The sequence below is a fragment of the Dasypus novemcinctus genome, chromosome 8 (assembly GCF_030445035.2).
Source record: "Dasypus novemcinctus isolate mDasNov1 chromosome 8, mDasNov1.1.hap2, whole genome shotgun sequence".
NCBI lineage: Eukaryota > Metazoa > Chordata > Mammalia > Cingulata > Dasypodidae > Dasypus > Dasypus novemcinctus.
In genome coordinates, this window is record NC_080680.1 from 41890594 (window position 1) to 41910631 (window position 20038).

Consider the following 20038-nt stretch of genomic DNA (forward strand, 5'->3'; position numbering starts at 1 on the left):
GCCCATGTAGGGGAGCCCCACGCCCAAGGAGTGCGCCCCATAAGGAGAGCCGCCCAGTGCAAAAGGAAGTGCAGCCTGCCCAGGAATGGTGCCACACACACGGAGAGCTGACACAACAAGATGAGGCAGCAAAAAGAAACACAGATTCCCATGCTACTGACAACAACAGAAGCGGACAAAGAAGACGCAGCAAATAGACACAGAGAACAGACAACTGGGGCGGGGAGGGGGAGGGGAAGAAAGAAGGGGAGAGAAATAAATCAATAAGTCTTAAAAAAAAATGTATTGATACATACTTTGTATGTATTAGGCACTCTTAACACATTCAGGCATTATCTTGTTTACTTTTCACACCACCCTCCCACAGGAGTTTTTATTATCTACAGTTTCTAGATGGGGGATAAAGGCCATGCTGTGGCCATAAGGAAGCATCTCTAGGTCTGCTGTAGTGCTTCATGAGTATCACTTCACTGCCCCAAACTGCAGGGAGTTAAGAAGGATGGAAAAGGGGAAAATTATTTTAGGTCTTATACATTTACTTACTCAGACTTGGTGGTCCCAGGAGAGAAACATGAGGCTAAAACTGATGGCCCCTCTTACCATCCAGGGAGTCTCTCTCTCTCTTTTTTTTTTAAATTTCTCTCCCCCCACCCAATTGTCTGCTCTCCATGTCCATTCACTGTGTGTTCTTCTGTGTCCACTTTTATTCTTGTCAGCAGCACCAGGAATCTGTGTCTCTCTTTGTTGTGTCATCTTGCTGCATCAAGCTCTGTGTGTGTGTGTGGCACCACTCCTGGGCAGGCTGCACTTTCTGTGCGGGGTGGCTCTCCTTACGGGGTGCACTCCAGTGCATGGGGTTCCCCTATGTGGGGGATACCCCTGCGTGGCCTGGCACTCCTTGTGTGCATCAACACTGAATGTGGGCCAGCTCATCACATGGGTCAGGAGGCCCTGGGTTTGAATTCTGGACTTCCACGTGGTGGGCAGGTTCTCTATCTGTTGAGCCAAATCTGCTTCCTGAGGGAGTCTCTTATGGTAACGGATGAAGCGGTTGGAAAGAGAGGTCCTGCTAACCAAGCACGGGGAAGGGTCAGTAAACATGCAGATCAGCCAGGTATCAACATGCACCAGTGCAGGATATACCCTACAGTTGGCTTTACTCCAAAGGGTTAAATGAAAAGCAGTTAGAGACTGCCCAGGTGCAGGCAAAGTTACAGGAGCCAGTAAGGGCTACATTAGCAACAGAAGCCTTTATCCCAACTCTAGGGAAGCAAGGGTAGAGAGCAGTATAACTGGGGCCTATAGAAAGCTGGAGCCAGAGCTGGAGTTTTATAGAAACATTGTTTCTGCCAGAACCACACTGAGGTAGGGATGAGGGGCAGAGGAAGGGGGGCGGTTAATACCTGGGTTTCTCTATTCTTCAGCCCATTGAACCAGTCCTGGTGCTTTTTTTTTTCCTTTTTTTCCTTTTTTTTCTTTTAAATATTACATTAAAAAAAATGAGGTCCCTATATAACCCCCACTCCACCCATGCCACCCCTCCCACATCAACAAACTCTTCCATCATTGTGGCACATCCACTGCATCCTGGTGCCTCTCCAACCCGAAGCCAGAGGACAAAGGCGCCTGAGCCATGTAGTCCACAGCAGTCTGCTTCCCAGGGTTCAGAGCTGGGCGGAGAAAGGCAAGAAATGGAGGCAGATGGACAATAGAAGCCCAGAGCCAGAACCTTGCAAGAAAACTAATCTCAAGCCCCCAGCCCTCCATACATTGTTTATGTATCTGCTTTTTAAGGATGCCCCAGAAAGTTATTTAAAAACCAAAACAGCTTTTTTTTTCCCCTCAAGAAACTTGAAGACAAAGAAACAATCACTTCCTTGGGCCTAGCCAACAGCCTGGGAGTTTTAAACTCTTTAGTTGTGTTAATGCCTAAGCGCTAATGAGCAGACACTTTGGCATTAGAGCTGTCTAACACAATCCTTGGACACATCTCATACTTGCTAATGAATAAATCCTTGTTGTTCTAGAAACTGCAGAGCCACACTTCAGGGACTCAGAGGTAAATGGGTGACTTCGTTTGCTTACGGGAGAATAGGAAGTGTCACTTCAGAAGTGCCCTACTTTGAATGGACCGCAAGGACAATATGGGGGAAAATATTTTCCTGCCTCATCTCCTCTCTCCACAAATAATAGGCCAAGCATTCACCAATTTTTTTCCTGGGTGTTCTTCTCTGGAGACTCAGAGGACACAGTAGCTGGCAAATTGCTAAAAGTCTGAAAAGAGGCCACTGTTTAGAAGTCCGGTATTGTGAGAATTATTTATTTGGTTGTAGGATGGCCAAGCTCCACAGGCAGGATCCAAATACTGAAGAGCGTCCTAAAAACCTGGGGATGGGGTAGATTAGCCAGCAGAGAATCCAAACTGGGGTATCCCAAAACAAAGAGATCTTGTCCTTTAGGGCCTTTGTTAGAAGTATAGTGAGAAAGACACTTTTGTAAGAAAAAATGGAATCCAGTTCCCACCCCACATTCAGGTCTTCCTGTCAAGTGTGTGTAGCTCTGTGGATTACAGATATGTCCGTGTGTCCTGAACCAAGCAGGACTCTGTAGCGAAGAGAAATGGTGGTTTGTAAACTGGGCCTCATGATTTTAAGTTCTCAGGTTTTCTCTAAGCTGGTCATGACTCTATCCTAAAATATGAAATACATAGAGTTTGTTTTTCTGTTTTTCTCTGCTGAATTTACCTCCTCTTTGTTGTTTTTGTTTGTATTTGTGTGTGTGTGTTCTTTTTTTCTTGCTTTTTGTTAGTCTTATTGCTCATGATATATTGCCGGTCTTGGATTCAAAAAAACAGAAATTGGCTGCTATTGCATTAAAGTTCTCCCACATAGCATGGGAGTGGAAGTCAGTTTTCCCACACAATTGTTTTTGTCCCCTCTCTTCCAGGCCTGACCTAGAGATTCACATTCAGGCAAACTTCTAGAGCCATTTCTTTTTGCCATGACTCTAGGACCAGTCTGAACATATTTATGTCAAATGACTGCAGAGGGTAGACCCCCAATCACAAGCAACTCCCGGTCATTTTTCATCAGATTGTTTCTAATAACTCTAAGCAACATCTAACAAGGACAAGACTCAACCTCGTGCTATGTCAAAGTTGGTTGTATTGACCCACAAATCCCTGGCTCCAGGGAGAAATCCCCAAAGTTTGCATGTTGGGTTTTTTTTTTTCATTTAAAACTGTGTGGTAGGCATTGGGCTGATATGGTAATAGTTATAATACAGGCAGTCATCAATTGACACTCAGATTTTTCTCTGAATCTCACTAAAAGTTAGCTTTATTGAATTTACAACATAATTCTCCCTGGAAGCACTGTTCTAAATAGTGGCTAAGTCTCCAGCTAGCCAACAAAATCCTTCTCAACCCAATATAGCTAAAACTTGTGGAAGCAGAAAATATCCCTAACTAGAGAAGTGTTTCAACTTGCAACGCAAGATAGGATGAATATATGTCCCCTCTTCTCCTTAACGTAGTTTCAAAGACAAAAAGGACTTCATTTCACAGCAGCAGCAGTATCATAAACAGATCTTTCTGCACGCCCTGTGTAAAGTGCTATGGTAGAGTGGTGATGGGAGGCCAGGCTAGTTCTGCCTTGCAGATGTAAACAGGAGGGAGAAGGGGTAGCTAAAGAATTAAGCTCCCTGGCTTTGCTGGTGACAAGGAGGGAGTCCCTTGGCTTGGGGTCAAGAAGAGGACACCCTTCCCACCTCCTGCCACCATGGTGACCATTGGTGTGTCAGGAGCATTTTTTAGTTTAAAGCCTGCTTGGGCAACCATCAATGCAGATCAAGTGTTAGAAAGTCCATTGTTAACGAGCTTTTCTTCACGTCTCTTTCTTTTTCCATGTTGTACCAGCAGGTCACCAATTCCCATGCTGACATTGCCCCCCATCTCCTTCTGCAGGTGAAAAGCATGGCACAGTATGTGCACAATATGGACAAACGGGACAGTATTCGGAGGACGCGTTTTTCCGACCGTTTCCAAGATGACATAACTACTATTGTTAATGTGGTCACCTCAGAGATTGCAGCCCTTTTAGTAAAACCTCAGAAGGTAACTGTGCATTTTACTGTTGACTTTCTAAGTTATTTATCTTGAGCATCTGTTACTTTCATATTCAGAGAAAGATAAGCATCATTTTTAAACATATACATAACTAAATGCTGTATGTTCTACTGGACTGGATCATGGGGATGGGGTGGGGAGGGAATTGTTATAAAGGAATTGCAATAAAGCCTTATAGGTTAAAATATCGTGTCAATGCAGACATGAAAGAGAATATTCTTTTTCTTAGGAAATATAGTCTGAAGAATTATGGGGTCAATGGGCAAGACATTTGCAACCTACTCTCAAATGGTCCAGAAAAAAAAATCTATCTATATAGAGAGAATGATAAAATGAAACAAGATGTTAAATACTGATGAATCTGGTTAAATGACATACAAGTGTTCTTTGTACTCTTCTTGCACTTTTTCTGTAAGTTTAAAATTATTTTGAAACCAAAAGGTGGATATTAAGTGACACTAAACAAGTTCTTGAAAGGTAACTATAAAATTTTAAGCCTCAGTGTTTATTATTAACTCCTTTATCATTATTAAGAATTTATATAGTACCAAGTGTTTAGGGGAAGATTTCCATTAGGTTATTTCTCATGGCAAATTTTGTTAAGAGAAGCAACACTATCTCTATTTTTGCAGGTAGAAACATGCAGCAGAGTGGAGTTGAGAGAAATTTTCCAAAAGTCACATAGCTGACAGTAAAGCCAAAACTGGCTTTGCCAAGCCCTGAATGTCCAGACAGTTCTGTAAACTACCCAGGAGAAGTGGCCCATAAGGAAGGCACTGAGAGAGCATGACAACTGCCTCTCGGTGACACTATAGAAGCCTCTTTATGAGGTCTCCATCCTTCCAGTGGCTGGTCATCTTGGCCTGAATTTGCGAACTGCCCAACATAGCAAGTAAAAATATTTTCAAATCTTTTTTTTTGTATTGTCAGAAGAAATTGATTTATCATTCTGATAATAAAGGACATAAACATGAAAAAACGAATCCACAGTGGCTCTGAAGTGCTATAAAATCCTTCATAAATATAAACACTGAGAAGTAATTCTAAAAATCTCCCTGGCCTGAATGCATGCAAAAGTTCACTCTACCATGTACAATTCCAACTTTATTAAACCGGAAATGCTGCCTAATTGGAAGAGAAAAAAAAAGATAGGGGGAGAAATTCCTTAGGGTAAAAACACTTTTATCCGGAATGAATTTTCTGCATTAGTCCTTATAAATAAAGTGAGAGTCAATTTAATCAAAGACAACAAATGCATTTAATGTTAGTTTTGCAAAAACAATAGATAACAGAATTAATAAATCGTAATTGAGACTTGGCAAAATATTAGGCAGTCAATAAAAACTTGCTTGGAAGAAATTTTAATAATATAGGAAAATGTTTATAATATAATGTTGAATGAAAAAATTAAGACTCCAACACTGTATATACAGGAGACAGATTATATACATATAAATATGCATGAAGAGAAAAAAAAGACTAGAAGGAAATGCATCTAAATATTAACAGTAATTAAAGATTTATTTGTTTCAGCCCAACACTCATGGCACCAGTCAAGGGCTAAACTATATTTGCTACAATTTTCACAGGGGAAAACTGATTGTTAAAAAGGTTACCTTCTTTGTCCAGTGTCACCCAGAAACATAGTGCCTGAAATACCAGGACCTGCCTCTCTCTCCTCTCCCACTGGGACTTACTACAAAATGATTTGGATGTCTGTCTATTTTAAAGGAAAATGAACAGGCAGAGAAAATCAACATCAGCCTTGCTTTCTTCTTGTATGACCTTCTCTCACTCATGGATCGTGGCTTTGTATTTAACCTCATCAAACATTATTGCAATCAGGTGAGTGTTAGCCTCACTCAGAGACAGCCATTTAGTCCTGGTTCCTTCTCATTGGGTGTGATACTCATTGCCAGGGAATGCTATGTGTATTATGGTACACCTGATGGTGTCTCACAAGTTCCTATGCTCTTTATTTCTTTCCTCTTTCCGCCCCTCAGACTGGATTATTTCTATTGTCTTATCTTCAAGTTCCCTGATTCTTTCTTCTGCCAACTCTAATCTGCTAGTGAACCCCTTTGGGGAATTTTTAATTTCCCTTACTATGGTTCTCTTTGGTTCCTTTTCAAAATTTCCATTTCTTTATTGATATTCTCTTTATCTATTGTTTTCCTGATTCTTTGAGTTCTTTGTCCATGTTTTCCTTTAGCCCTGTTGGTAATGTTTAGGAGGACCATTTTTTTTCAAGTCTTTTGTCTGGTATCTCCCAGACTTAGTCCTCCTAATTGATGCTTTCTAAATTTTTAAACTTTACCTTTGTTTGGGCCAGTGCTTCCTCTTTCTTTGTATGTTTTGTAATCTTTGGTTGAAACCTGGACATCTGTTCTTTAAGCTTGTATTCAGCTTGTGTTATGACTGATCTTTTTTTGAAAGCCAGGAGATAACCCAAAAAAAGAAAAAAAGAAAAAGAAAGAAAAGAAAAGAAAACACCTTTCACAGCATAGGAACCCCACGGCTTGTCTTGGCCATGTCTTGAGGCCACAGGGGAATCATGAATGTCCCTTCTTCCCTGGGGAAAAGTTTCCTCATGGTCCCAATCACTGTACTGTATGTCCAACAGACAGCAATCCTTTGCCCTAGGCAACCATGGTTTGACTGCTCTCCTACAGTCTTCTGTAAGAGAGCTCTGTGAGCTGCCTTCTACATGCACTGGAAATTCTGGGATAGCAAGCCTGAGACAAGTGTCCTAGTTCAATCCCTCAGGCCCCCACCAGATAGACTGGGGCAGACATACATGCTCCTAGTATATGCGTAAGGGTTATTCTGCTCCATCTGGGTCTGGGACTAGGGATCCATACTGGGAACACAGGCTGGCTCCATGCTGACCTGGTGAGGGCTTGAGAGATAAGCCAGCCAGGGTGCCATGAAATCTTACTTCATTTAAATGGACTTTTTCTTGATTTTGTATTTGCCCTGTTCCTATAATCGTTTAACTGTTTTCTGGAGCTTTGACACTGTTTCTGGAGCTTCGAGAAATGTTTCTGCCAGTTCTTACTGGTTGTTCAAAGCCAGTGGGGGGGAGGGGAGATGGGAGGCTGGTTGTGGAACCCTGAAGCTTCTCATTTGGCTACCTTGATGGGCTGGAGTGCCTTTCCTTTTCTTATCACTACATACTCTCTTTTTCTCCCCCTTCCAACCCTAGATCAGGAATCTGGAAACCTGTGTTCTAATTCCAACGATGCTATTAACACCTCTGTGATTTAGGGAGCCTCAACCTCTGAGGCATTAGCTACCTCACCTGCAAGATAACAAGGCTGAATTAGATTAATTCTGGCTTTAACATTCAGATTCTATACTCTATGCCTGCAGGTGATATCCAAGGATATTGCTTAGCATAATTAGCGGCATTCAGTCTTAAACTGTTCACTGACCCCAGTGAATTGAATTTCCTAAGTATAGGATGAATGTCCTACCTTAGGCATGTTGAATTCCTCCAGAGTCCCTGATTTTATTATTTTGCATAAACCTGATTCTAACATTGTCATTTTTCTGCCATTTAAAGACTACATGGTAATGGGTATAGCATCCATCTTTTATTAATAGTCACTAACAATAGACAAATCTCCTTTTTCAGTAACTCTATGTTGTTTACAGTGTGCCACATCAGCCCCTGCTAAGTTAGCCTCCACCACTTGGATAGAGCCACTGAGGCTGCTGCAATGGTTTCTGACCTTTGGGGAGGGTATTTCCAAACTGTCACTTCCTCCACTTTTCTAAACATCATTGAAATTATTTTTGAATTTCTAAATTTGGTCATGTCTCGAGGGACTCACAAAAGATACCAACCGTGTGCCTTCTTTCAAGCACAAATATCTTGTTCTTGAAAGTCATGATCGACAGCTTAATCCAACAATTCCTTATGCGTGACCCTAAGTGATGGGCTTTGACTGAGTTCTGATCAGATCAATTTGCTGGGGACCCCACTAGCCCAAGTCAGCCAGGAATGCACATTGAGAATGTTATGGAGTTTGTGTTCTTTTTTTTTTTTTTCAACTGTTCTTCTACAGTTACACATTATACAGAGGACCTAATGTTTTATTTTTTAAGTCACACATAATGGCATTCATTTGTTTTAAGTATCTACAGGTTCTATAGGCAAAATGCCCCACAATAAAATGGCCTCTTTTACAATGGCTGAAAATATGTACTCATTTAAATTATATAGTTTATAAAATTACCCTTAAAGTGAATGAAGAGAGCATGTTCATTTGCAAGGATGAGTTGCTCTGTGCTCCTGTGCTGGTTGGGAAGGTGTTTATGATGATATGCTAAGAGGTTCAAGGTCCACAGGTCCCTCCGTTTCCTACTTTTGTCTTCAGAAGAGCTGCTTCTGAGTTACAGCCTTGAGAATCTGGGTCCCTCAATTGTTCCACTTACTTGAAGGAAGCAAGGGAAGTTCCAGACCGTCGCCTTTGTCTGCTTTTCATTGTTTGTTTCATGGATATTTTTTTAGGGAAGATTTTTCCTGGAAACCCTTCCATCTTCCTCTTTCTTTTCCTTCCATTTCCTCTTCTCCCACTTTGGGGAAAACACTTTGGTTTTTTGTAGGAACTACATGCTTTCCTAAGCTCTTTGACTCTTTTGATGCCTTCATCTGGGGAACTGGTTGACTTCCCAGTACAGCCTTTAATTAGAAACTGCAAAAGAACTGTTGTGGCATTAAAGTCATGCAGTCATATTTCATTAGTTCTCTGTGACCCCATTTGAGGTGACTCCTTTCATTTAGTTTCTCAGACATAGAAGGCTTTGGGGACAGTTAGTTATATTATGTTGCATTGAAGACATGCTTTAAGTTTCTTTTCAGCACAAGTTTGCCCTGGTATTGCAGATTTGGTGAGGATGGGGGTGGGTAGGAATCCTCATTTAGGACAGCTGTTAATCTTGAATCATTAAATGAACAGTAATGGAACAAACTTATTGGGCCTCCCTATAGTGCAATTTGCTTCTGTGGCACTGTCTCCTTCATTTTTATTAAATTGACTGCCTTCATCTGGGGAGAATGTGTCTGTCAGCCTCATCTGCGTTCACCTTACAATAAATGTGAAGGGGATCCACATAAGTTCCCTGGGTATGTCTACCTGGCACAGAGAATTGGAATCCACACCAAGTTTTGATTACACAAGGGAGTTTATTATTATTATTATTTATTAGGGTTTTTTTTTTTTAAGGCACTTTAGATTACATAAATGTAACATAAAAAATTTAGGGGATTTCCATATACCCCACCTCCTCCCCCTCCCACACTTTCCCACATTAACAACATCTTCCATTAGTGTGGAACATTTGTTATACTTGATGAACACATATTGAAGCTTTGCTACTAACTGTGGACTACAATTTACATTATAGTTTACACTCTATTCCGCACAATTTTATAAGTTAAGATATATAATGGCCTGTATCCATCATTGCAGCATCATGCAGGACAATTCCAGTGTCCCAAAAATGCCCCCATATTACACCAATTCTTCCCTCTCCCTCCCCTCAGAACCTCTGGTGGCCACTGCCTTTATATCGATTTGGGAAAGAGTTTATTAAGCTGGTGGAGGTCAGCAGAGGAAAAATCTCAAATCTGTCTCCCTGAACAAAGAAAGATAGGGTTTTTATTATTTTTAGACAAAGGGAGGTGGGGCTACGGATGTCATTGGCTGAGTTCACCTGGGAACTAGGGTTCGTAAAGTGGGCATCAGGGGTGAGCTCATAGCTGCTGTTTTTGCTCATTTTAATTCCACTTCTCAGAGTAACCTTGGTCTCAGGTTTCTCTGTCCTGTGTATGTTTTATTAGATTTTAGATAAGAGAGAAGAAAAACAGGAGCTTGTTAGGGAACGAAAAATAGGAACTTGCTAGGGAGTGGAAAAACACAAATTTGCTTTGTGACTAAAAGTTTTCATTAATAAGAATGATACAGAGCTAGATGCTATGAATTATAAGAGTGAGGCTACATGGTTAATGCTAAAATAATATTCATTAGCTAAATATAAAATTAAACTGCAGTGTAACATGTATCATATGACTGCTTTTGGTCTCTTTCAAATGAATCTTTCTTCTTCTCATTTTTCTTCCCAGCTGTCAGCCAAGCTCAATAACCTTCCAACACTCATTTCTATGAGGCTAGAGTTCCTGAGAATTCTCTGCAGCCATGAACATTACCTCAATCTGAACCTCTTCTTTATGAATGCTGACACCTCTCCAGCATCTCCCTCTCCCTCCATATCATCCCAGGTAACAGAAAGAATAACTCAAGCAATTTCATTTAATTAGCTTAGCTTAGCTCATTTATTTCCTATAAAGGTTGGTCTTATCAATTAGAAGAAAAACCAAGCTATTCAAACCAGGTTTGTTGATCTAGATGTGGACAAGATTGCTACCTTGAAGTTGCACCATCTTAACGAAAATTAAAAGTTAAAAACAGGTTTCTCCCAAAGCTCATGGGTCCCTGCTGGGGCCAAGCAGAGCAAGGAATCCTTAAGCATTTATGAAAATTCAGAAATTCATAGAAAAGACATATTTTCCTTAACCTGATATCAGTTATCACTCCACATTAATTTTATAGTATCCTTTGCCCACTTCTTTTTCTGAGACTCCAACACCATAAAATTTATGAAATTTCAGCTTCTTTTGTATTGACTGCACACTGATTTAGCAGTAGTTTTTGACATGGATATTGGATCTTTGAGCTATCCTAGAATTTCTGCTGACTCTGAAATAGAATGGAATTCAGCATAAGATATGTCCATTTTGGATCATATTCCAGATAATTTACTTCCTGAACTATAAAAGGACCTTATTATAAGCTAATCAAAAGTTCTCTTCTATAGAGAGTATATTTCTACCAAATGTTTATGTAAATATTTAGACACAAGGCTTTGAGGAAGTGGCCAATCCTTTTTATAGAGCATTATTTTTTCCCAAATTAGGGTCCATGGATCCCAAGTTCTACATGATGTTAAGAGACATTATGCAAATACAGGACTGCATAGTCAAATGTTTTGGAAACTCCACATGAAAGTGGATCATCTAAGAGTCTTTAACTTGTTGATATAAATCATAAATACCCAAGGGATAGAGGAAGGAATGAGAGGTATATGGTAATCAGAGAATCTCAAAGTGATTTGACTATGATTTTTTTTTACCAATAGGTTATCTCAATATGTCCTCTAGAACAACTTTAGGAAATTACTGTTTTATGATCACAATCTAATTATAGAGAATAGTTCAATAATCCAGTATTCCATACCAAATTTCTCAATATTCTTACTGGCACAAAGGCAAAGTCTTGTTTTAATAATCCTAAAAAAAACCCTAGTCACCTATACCAGAAGACATGGTCCAGACATTGTAATATCTAGGTAGCCATTTTTTTTTTACAAATCAATTTTTTTGATACATATTAATAAAGTATACAATTCGTGATCTGACTTCCAAGCAGCTCTTCCTAATGTGTAACCTTTCTACAGCATCCTACCAAGCAGGTTAACTCCTAAGGACCCTAGATCCTTTCCTCCATCCTGCCACTCTCCACCCTGGGAAGTTACTAACTGCATGGGCCAAGCCCAGCCTCACCAAACAGTGAAGGATTTCCAGAGACACTTTAGATTCTCCTACCGGAATGTGAAGTGTGCCCCCGGATAACTGCCTAGGACCGGTGCATCTGACATTTCCCTGCCTGACCCCACTTCTAGTTCCAGGCTAACAAAATTATGACAATGTGCTTAAGCCATATTCCTAACTGTAGCTGAGTTAATAGGGGCCATAAATAAAGGGGTTAATTTGTTATAGAGGAATTGGCTGTTCTCAGCCACAGAAGAGGATGCAATTTCCATCTCCCAGTCCAGATTCTAATTGAGGATTTTAATCTACAACTTTTGATTTGGAGTGGGGAAGGGAGTGTTCATTTTTTTACTGACCTATAATTTCATCTTTCCCAGTGGGCAGTCCTTATCTATGGGTATGGGAAAGGCAAGTGACTACTCTAAGACTTGGCTTCCTCATCCATAACAGGGGGATACTATTACCTGCCTCACTGGGTTATAGCTGTAAGGTAATGTTTGTGAAGTGCTTCCAAAGCCTGGCCTATAGTAGGTGCTCAAAAAATACTAGCTATTGTTATTATAATCACATTTCTCCCTATTCATAAAACTTTCCTTGTGTTACTGTAGAATTCGAGCTCCTGCTCCAGTTTCCAGGACCACAAGATCGCCAGCATGTTTGACCTGACCTCTGAGTACCGACAGCAGCACTTTCTGACTGGGCTTCTCTTTACTGAACTGGCTGCTGCCCTGGATGCTGAAGGGGAAGGGTATGTTTCTGACATTTAAAATGGATTATGGAGCAAATTAAAAAGATGCTCCTTAATAAATTTGCTGTCCAACCTCTCATGCTTGGCAAAATAAAAACAACAAAAACTGTCATTTGCCAGTTCCAAAGACTAGAAATACCCAAGTTTTGATATAGGATAATAGGAATGTAGAAAGGCACTGAGGAGGGGGAGGAAGCACAAAACAGCTTTTTTCAGTCACTTACTTATTGAGTGAGATTTGAATATTTTTACTGTAGCAGGTTTTCTGGTGATGTTCTGATTAGTCAGCTCCCTAGGAACAAAACCATCTTTATCAAACTTGACAGCACAGAGAGGCAGGAGTAAATGCCACTTGACTCAATGCTGATGAAGGAAGTGGCAGCTGACGAGAAGGCAGCTGCCCTGTGTCTGAATTAGTCTTCTTGCAGGCAGGCTTTCCCAGGCTTGGAAAAGCCACCATCCAAGTCGTTGAAATCCAGTCACCCGGGAGCATGTGGCACATCTCCTGGGACTCAGCAGTATCTAGCCTTGTAGTCGGTGGACAGAGAGGGAGGTAGACCATCCCTTTTTTCCTTATTTCCTTATGCTCCATGAGCCCAAAGGACAGGAAACCACACCCCTGCTGATTGGGTGGAAGAAGACAATGCCTCCCAAAATATTATCCATCCCATTCAACAGTTACTGAGCATCTGCCATGGGATAGACACAGCTGAGTCCTGGAATACATTGGAGATATCTCAGTGCATAAAACAGACAAAATTCCCTGCCACGATAGAGCTCTTGACCCAGGAACTCAGATGCAAAGACCATTAGGATCCGAAAGTGACTTAAGTAGAACCCATTTGATTTTCAGATGAGGCTCAAAGAATTGAAGAAACTCCTACATTAGCTAGCAGAACCAAGTCTAGCGCCATGGTCTCTGGAGTCCCTCCCTAGGGCCCACTCTCCCCTACCACTTGTCTTCTGCCTGGGGAACCCATCCTATGACACCTACATTCTTTCTGCCTCCACTAAAGAAGTTTTTGGAATAAAGCATGCTCGTCAGTTAATGGCGGCATTGTAGTATATTATGGACTCTTACCTAATTGGGAAGTTCTGAAGTTCTCTCAAAGTGCTTGTGATCTAGCAAAGGAAACAGGACATCTGCATGAAACGTTTGTGGGTGCACATCTCAATTTGTGTAGTTGTGCTAATAAATGTATTCCAAGTGCTTTCCCACACTGATATGGCCTAAATGAATATATCTCCCAGGAGGTCAGCATAGGAAATCTCATATTCTTGGCTCTGAATTTTACATTCTTCTAGGAATTAAGGTCCTGGGTATATACTTAGAGAGCTTCATTTTCTAAAGCCTCATTTCCGTCTTCTTCTCTCAACCCTAACTGAACTCTTCCTGATTTTCTCATTAGAGTTTTCTGCCCTGTAACTAACAAAAACAGCAAAATAGAGTGCCCTAACACATGTGCTCATAAGATGCTGAAAGGAAGGCTTGAGCACAAAAAACGGCCTACACACACACACACACAATTTTCTTGTCTTTTTATAGCATTGCTTTAAGTGATTTCTGAAAGTAATTTTTAGTATTCCTATTAGTAGTAGTTTCTATTTTCCATTTTCTTTCTAGTCAGATGTCTAGGGAAAAAGCCCTGACATCTTGACATGTTTTGATTCCTTGTAAAATTGATGCTGTTGTATTACTAGCAATAGGATGGAATACTTACAGAGGTCATCATGGAATTATGTCTTATCATGTAGATACATTCTTCAAACACACACACACACACGTATACACTTATTACCTCTCTACCCCCCAGAGGGTAACTAATTAAGTGTCACTCCTTTGGCAACACAATAATCCCTGATTGCTGGGTTGTCAGTTACTGTCCTGGAAAGTCATTAGAAACTCTGTCACAAATTTACCATGTGGGCGAAAATCTCAGAAAAATCTCCTCCTCCAATAACTCTTCCTCTTGATCAGCACTTCCTTTTATTGCCAAGACAATGAACTCACTAATACCTGCCCATCCATGGTGCCAGGGGCCAGCGGTACACCCCCCCATGCCTGAACCCCCTTCAGGAGCCACAGCACCAGTTTCCCCTGGGTGTCCCCGGAACTTCTCATCCATGGGAGTGTTCACCAATGTCCACACATCAGTAATTCACAGTATTTTTCAAGCATGTGGAAATTGTCAAGCATCCTTGTGTGAAGCTAGCACATCGCATGGCCTTATTCAAAACACAACTCACTGTCAGAGGTAAATGGCAGCCAGGTCAAGAACAACTATTCAATTTTCAATTCTCTTATTTTAGTCACAGTGTAACAATATGGGCCACTGAAAAATTTGGTTAATATTTTCTATAAAACTGTGGATTCTGATGCAGCCTTCTTTTACTTGAAGAAAAATGCTAATGCAGTATCTATAGCTGGATGCCAGATACTCTACTAGATGCTTTATTTTATCTTTTTTTAAGATTTATTTTATTTATTTCTCTCCCCTTCCCCATCACCCCTATCTGCTCTCTGTGTCCATTCACTGTGTGTTCTTCTGCGTCCACTTGCATTATCCAGCAGCACTGGGAAATTGCATCTCTTTTTGTTGCATCATCTTGCTGTGTCAGCTCTCCATGTGTGCAGTGCCACACCTGGGCAGGCTGCACTTTTTTTCACACAGGGCTGCTCTCCTTGCGGGGCGCACTTCTTGTGCGTAGGGCACCCCTACGCAGGGGCACCCCTGCGTGGCATGGCACTGCATGCGGCAGCACTGCGCATGGGCCAGTTTACCACACGGGCCAGGAGGCCCTGGGGATCGAACCCTGGACCCTCCATATGGTAGGTGGATGCTCTATCAGTTGAGCCATGTCCTCTTCCCACTGTATTTTATTATATTCACTTTTTATCGAAGTATAATTTACATACAGTAAAGTATCAAAATCTTAAGTGTAAAGTGCACTTAATTTTTACCTATGAATACACTTGGGTAACCACCAACCAAATAAAGATATAGACTTATTTTAGCACCCCAGAGTCCTCCCTGTGGCCCCCACCAGCCGTAGTCCACCAAGATTATTCTGACCTCAATCACCAGAGACTGATACAGCTATTTTTTTTTTTTAAAGATTTATTTATTTATTTAATTCCCCCCCTCCCCTGGTTGTCTGTTCTTGGTGTTTATTTGCTGCGTCTTGTTTCTTTGTCCGCTTCTGTTGTCGTCAGCGGCTCGGGAAGTGTGGGCAGCACCATTCCTGGGCAGGCTGCTCTCTCTTTTCACGCTGGGCGGCTTTTCCTCACGGGCGCACTCCTTGCGCGTGGGGCTCCCCCACGCGGGGGACACCCCTGCGTGGCACGGCACTCCTTGCGCGCATCAGCACTGCGCATGGGCAGCTCCACACGGGTCAAGGAGGCCCGGGGCTTGAACCGCGGACCTCCCATGTGGTAGACGGACGCCCTAACCACTGGGCCAAAGTCCGTTTCCCGATACAGCTATTTTTGAGGTTTGTTTTCTTAGGCTGAATGTTATGCCTGTAAGATCCTTCATTGTGGCTGCATGTGTCAGAAGTTCATTTTTTCTCTTCCAACTCTATGTAGTGTTGCTTTATATGACTATAGCACAGTTTTTCGACTGTGAATGGACCATGAGGGTTACTTCCAATTTAGGGCTATTATGGAGAATATTGCTATGAATATTCCTGTACATGGCTTTTGGTGGACAATATGAGAACTCATTTCTTTTGAAGCAGCCTAATTTTTTTTACTTTTTAATTTTAATTAATTTTTTTTATTTTAATGTACTGTTCTTGAATAAGTAAATATGTATACTTTTTTTTAACGTCAAAAGAGTATACAGTGAACTAGGAAAAGAAGAGCAAACTAAACCTAAAGCTAGTAGAAGGAAGGCAATAATAAAGATTAGCATTGAAGATAACTTAAACAGAGAATAGAAAAATAGACAAAATCAACAAAACCAAAGATGGTTCTTTGAAAAGATCAACAAAATTAACAAACCTTTAGCTAGACTGACTAAAAGAAAAAGAAAGAAGACTCAAATTCTAAAATTAGGAATGAAAGAAGGCACACCAATACCAACCTTACAGAATAAAAAAGGATTATAAGGATATAAAATAAATGTATGCCAACCTATTAGATAAGCTAAATGAAATGGAAAAATTCTTAAAACACTAAAACTGAATCAAGAAGATATGGAAAATCTTAATAGACCTATAACAAGTAGAGATTGAGATTTTGAAAAAACAAAAACAAAAAAAACCTCTCACAAATAAACGCCTGGGACCAATTGCTTCGATGGTAAATTCTACCAAATGTTTATAAAGAATAATTAATTCCAGTCCTTCAGAAACTCTTCCAAAAAGTTCCCAACTCATTTTATGAGGCAGTATTACCCTGATGTCAAAGCCAGACAAAGACATCACAAGAAAAGAAAACTACAGACCAATATCTCTTATGAATGCAGATGCAAAAATCATCAACAAAATACTAGCAAATGGAATTCAGCAACATATAAAAAGATTAAACACCATGACCAAGTAGGATTTATCACAGGAATGCAAGGTTGGTTTAACATTTGAAAATCAATCAATGTAATACACCACATCAATGGACTAAAGGGAAAAAAAACTACACAATCATCTCAATAAATGCAAAAAAAATTTTAGAAATATTCTAACATCATAAAAAACACTCAACAAACCCTATAGGAATAGAAGGAAACTTCCCACAAATAATAAAGGGCATCTAAGAAAAACCCACAGGGAGGTGAAGATGGTCAAACACCACACCAGGGAATCAAGAGTGCCTACAACTGCAAGCAAAGGGATTGCATCCATCATCTATGTGGAATCTAAGCCCCCTCTTGATCTAGAGGTGGAGTGGACATCACTATCCCAGGGTCCACAGAATGGAGGAATAAAATATAGATTAGAGCTAACATTATATTTAAAAGGCAAAGTAGGGGAAGCAGACTTGGCCCAGTGTTTAGGGCATCCCTCTACCACATGGGAGGTCCACGGTTCAAATCCCGGGCCTCCTTGACCTGTGTGGAGCTGGCCCACGCACAGTGCTGATGCGCGCAAGGAGTGCCGTGCCACGCAGGGGTGTCCCCCACATAGGGGAGCCCCACGCACAAGGAGTGCGCCCCGTAAGGAGAGCCACCCAGCGCAAAAGAAAGTTCAGCCTGCCCAGTTCAGCCTGCGCCGCACACACAGAGAGCTGACACAACAAGATGACACAACAAAAAGAAACACAGATTCCCTTGCCACAGATAACAGAAGTGGACAAAGAAGAACACACAGCAAATAGATGCAGAGAGCAGACAACTGGGGTGGGCAGTGGGAGGAGGGGAGAGAAATAAATAAAGAAAATCCTTTTTTAAAAAAATAAATAAAAGGCAAAGTGGGGAAACAGATGTGAATCGAGTGATTGGGCTCCCATCTACTATATATATGGTCCAGGGTTCAATACCCCGTGCCTCCTGGTGAAGGCAAGCTGGCCTGCATGGTGAGCTAGCACAAGAGGAGGGCTGGCCCACTTGTAGTGCTGGCCCGCACAGAGTGCTGCCACATAAAGGAGTGCTGGCCCATGCAGGAGTGCCAACCCGCATAGAATGCTGGCCCATGTGGAGAGCTGGCACAGCATGATAACACAACAAAAAGACATAGAGGAGAGATAATAAGAGAGACAGCAGACCAGGGAGCTGCAGTGGCACAATAGATTGAGTATCTCTTTCCCACTCCGGAAGGTTCCGGGATTGGCTCCCTGAGCCACCTAATGAGAATACAAGCAGAAACAAAAGAACACACAGCAAATGGACACAGAGAACAGTAAGGGGAGGGTGGGGAGTGGGAAGAGAAATAAATAAATCTTTTTTTAAAAATTAAAATAATTAAATAAGTGGCAAAGTAGATTGGTTGCTTTCCCCCAAAGATCAGAAAAATGACAAAGATATCTACTCTCACCATTACTATTCAACATTGTACTGGAGATTCCAGACAAGTCAGTCAGGGGGAAAAAAGGCATTCATATTGAAAAGAAAGAGGTAAAGCTATCTCTGTTTACCAATGCATGATCTTATATAAAGTCTTATATATAAACTGTTACAACTGATAAATGAGGCAGCAAGATTGCAGGATACAAGATCTATACATAAAAATCAATTATATTTCTATACACTAGCAAAGAACAATTCATAAATGAAATTAAGGAAACAATTCCATTCACAATAGCATCAAAATAATAAATTTAACAAAAAAGTACAAACCTTATACTCTGAAAACTACAAACCATTATTGAAAGAAATTAAATCTAAGTAAATGTAAAAACATCCCATGTTCATAGATCAGAAAACTAAACATTGTTAAGATGGCACCACTCCCCAAGCTGATCTACAGATTCAATACAATACCTATGAAAATCCCAGCTGATTTCTTTGTAAAAATTGACAAGCTAATTCTAAAATTTATATGGAATTGCAAAGGACCCAGAATAGCTGAAACAATCTTTAAAAAGAAGAGCAAAATTGGAGGACTTAAACTCCCTATTTCAAAACTTACTACAAAGCAACATAATCAAAACTATGTTTTTCTGAAACAAGGATAGATATATAGATCAATGAAATAGAATTGAGACCAGAAATATATCCATCCATTTATGGTCAATTGATTTTTTTTAAGTGCCAGGACTTGAACCTAGGACCACACATGTGAAAAGCCAGCACTGAACCACTGAGCCACATCAGCTTCCCTGAGTTGGCCTTTCTCCATCTGTTTTGCTTATTGTGGTTTGGTTTGGTGGTTTGGTTTGGTTTGGTTTGGTTTGGTTTGGTTTGGTTTTAGGAGGCACCAGGAACCAAACCTGTGGCCTCCCATGTGGGAAGCAGGTGCTCAACAGCTTGAGCCACACCTGCACCCTGGTCAATTGATTTTTGATGAGAATACTAAGACAATTCAATGGGAAAAGAATAATCTCTTCATCAAATGGTGCTGGGACACCTGGATAACCACATGTAAAAGAGTGAAGTTGGACCCTTACCTTTTACCATAAATAAAAATTAACTCAAAATTGATCAAAACCTTAATGTAAGTGCTAAAACTATATCATTCTGAGAAGAAAACATAAGGGTAGTCTACATGACTTATTATTAGGCAATGGTTTTTTTAGATATAACACCTAAAGCACAAGAAAAAAATAAGTGGGACTTCATCAAAATTAATACTTTCGTACTTCATAGCACACATCAATAGAGTCAAAGACAACCACAGAATGGGCCCAAAAATAAATTTAGAAATCATGTATCTACTAAGGAACTTGTATTAGAATGTAAAAAGAGCCCTTGTAACTCTATAATAAAAAGACAATCCCATTTAAAAATGGGTAAAGAATCTGGAAGGCATTTCTTCAAAGAAGATATATAAATGGCCAATAAGTATCTGAAAAGATGCTCAACATCATAAGCCAAGGAAATGCATGTCAAAACCACACTGAGATATTACTTTGGCCCAGTGGAATGATGCAATGGTTTAAAGCTGCATGTAATCC

The 20038-nt window shown here is 40.6% G+C and overlaps 1 protein-coding gene across 3 annotated transcripts in view; it reads left to right on the forward strand.

The window, feature by feature from the left end:
• Positions 1-20038, forward strand: part of DOCK8 (dedicator of cytokinesis 8) — a 246921-nt gene that overhangs the window by 181958 nt on the left and 44925 nt on the right. For all 3 annotated transcript variants that reach the window (XM_058301712.2, XM_058301715.2, XM_058301713.2), the window contains 4 exons: positions 3965-4114; positions 5858-5971; positions 10257-10412; positions 12350-12489. In XM_058301712.2, the coding sequence (XP_058157695.1) occupies positions 3965-4114; positions 5858-5971; positions 10257-10412; positions 12350-12489 (560 nt within the window). The remainder of the gene's footprint in view (positions 1-3964; positions 4115-5857; positions 5972-10256; positions 10413-12349; positions 12490-20038) is intronic.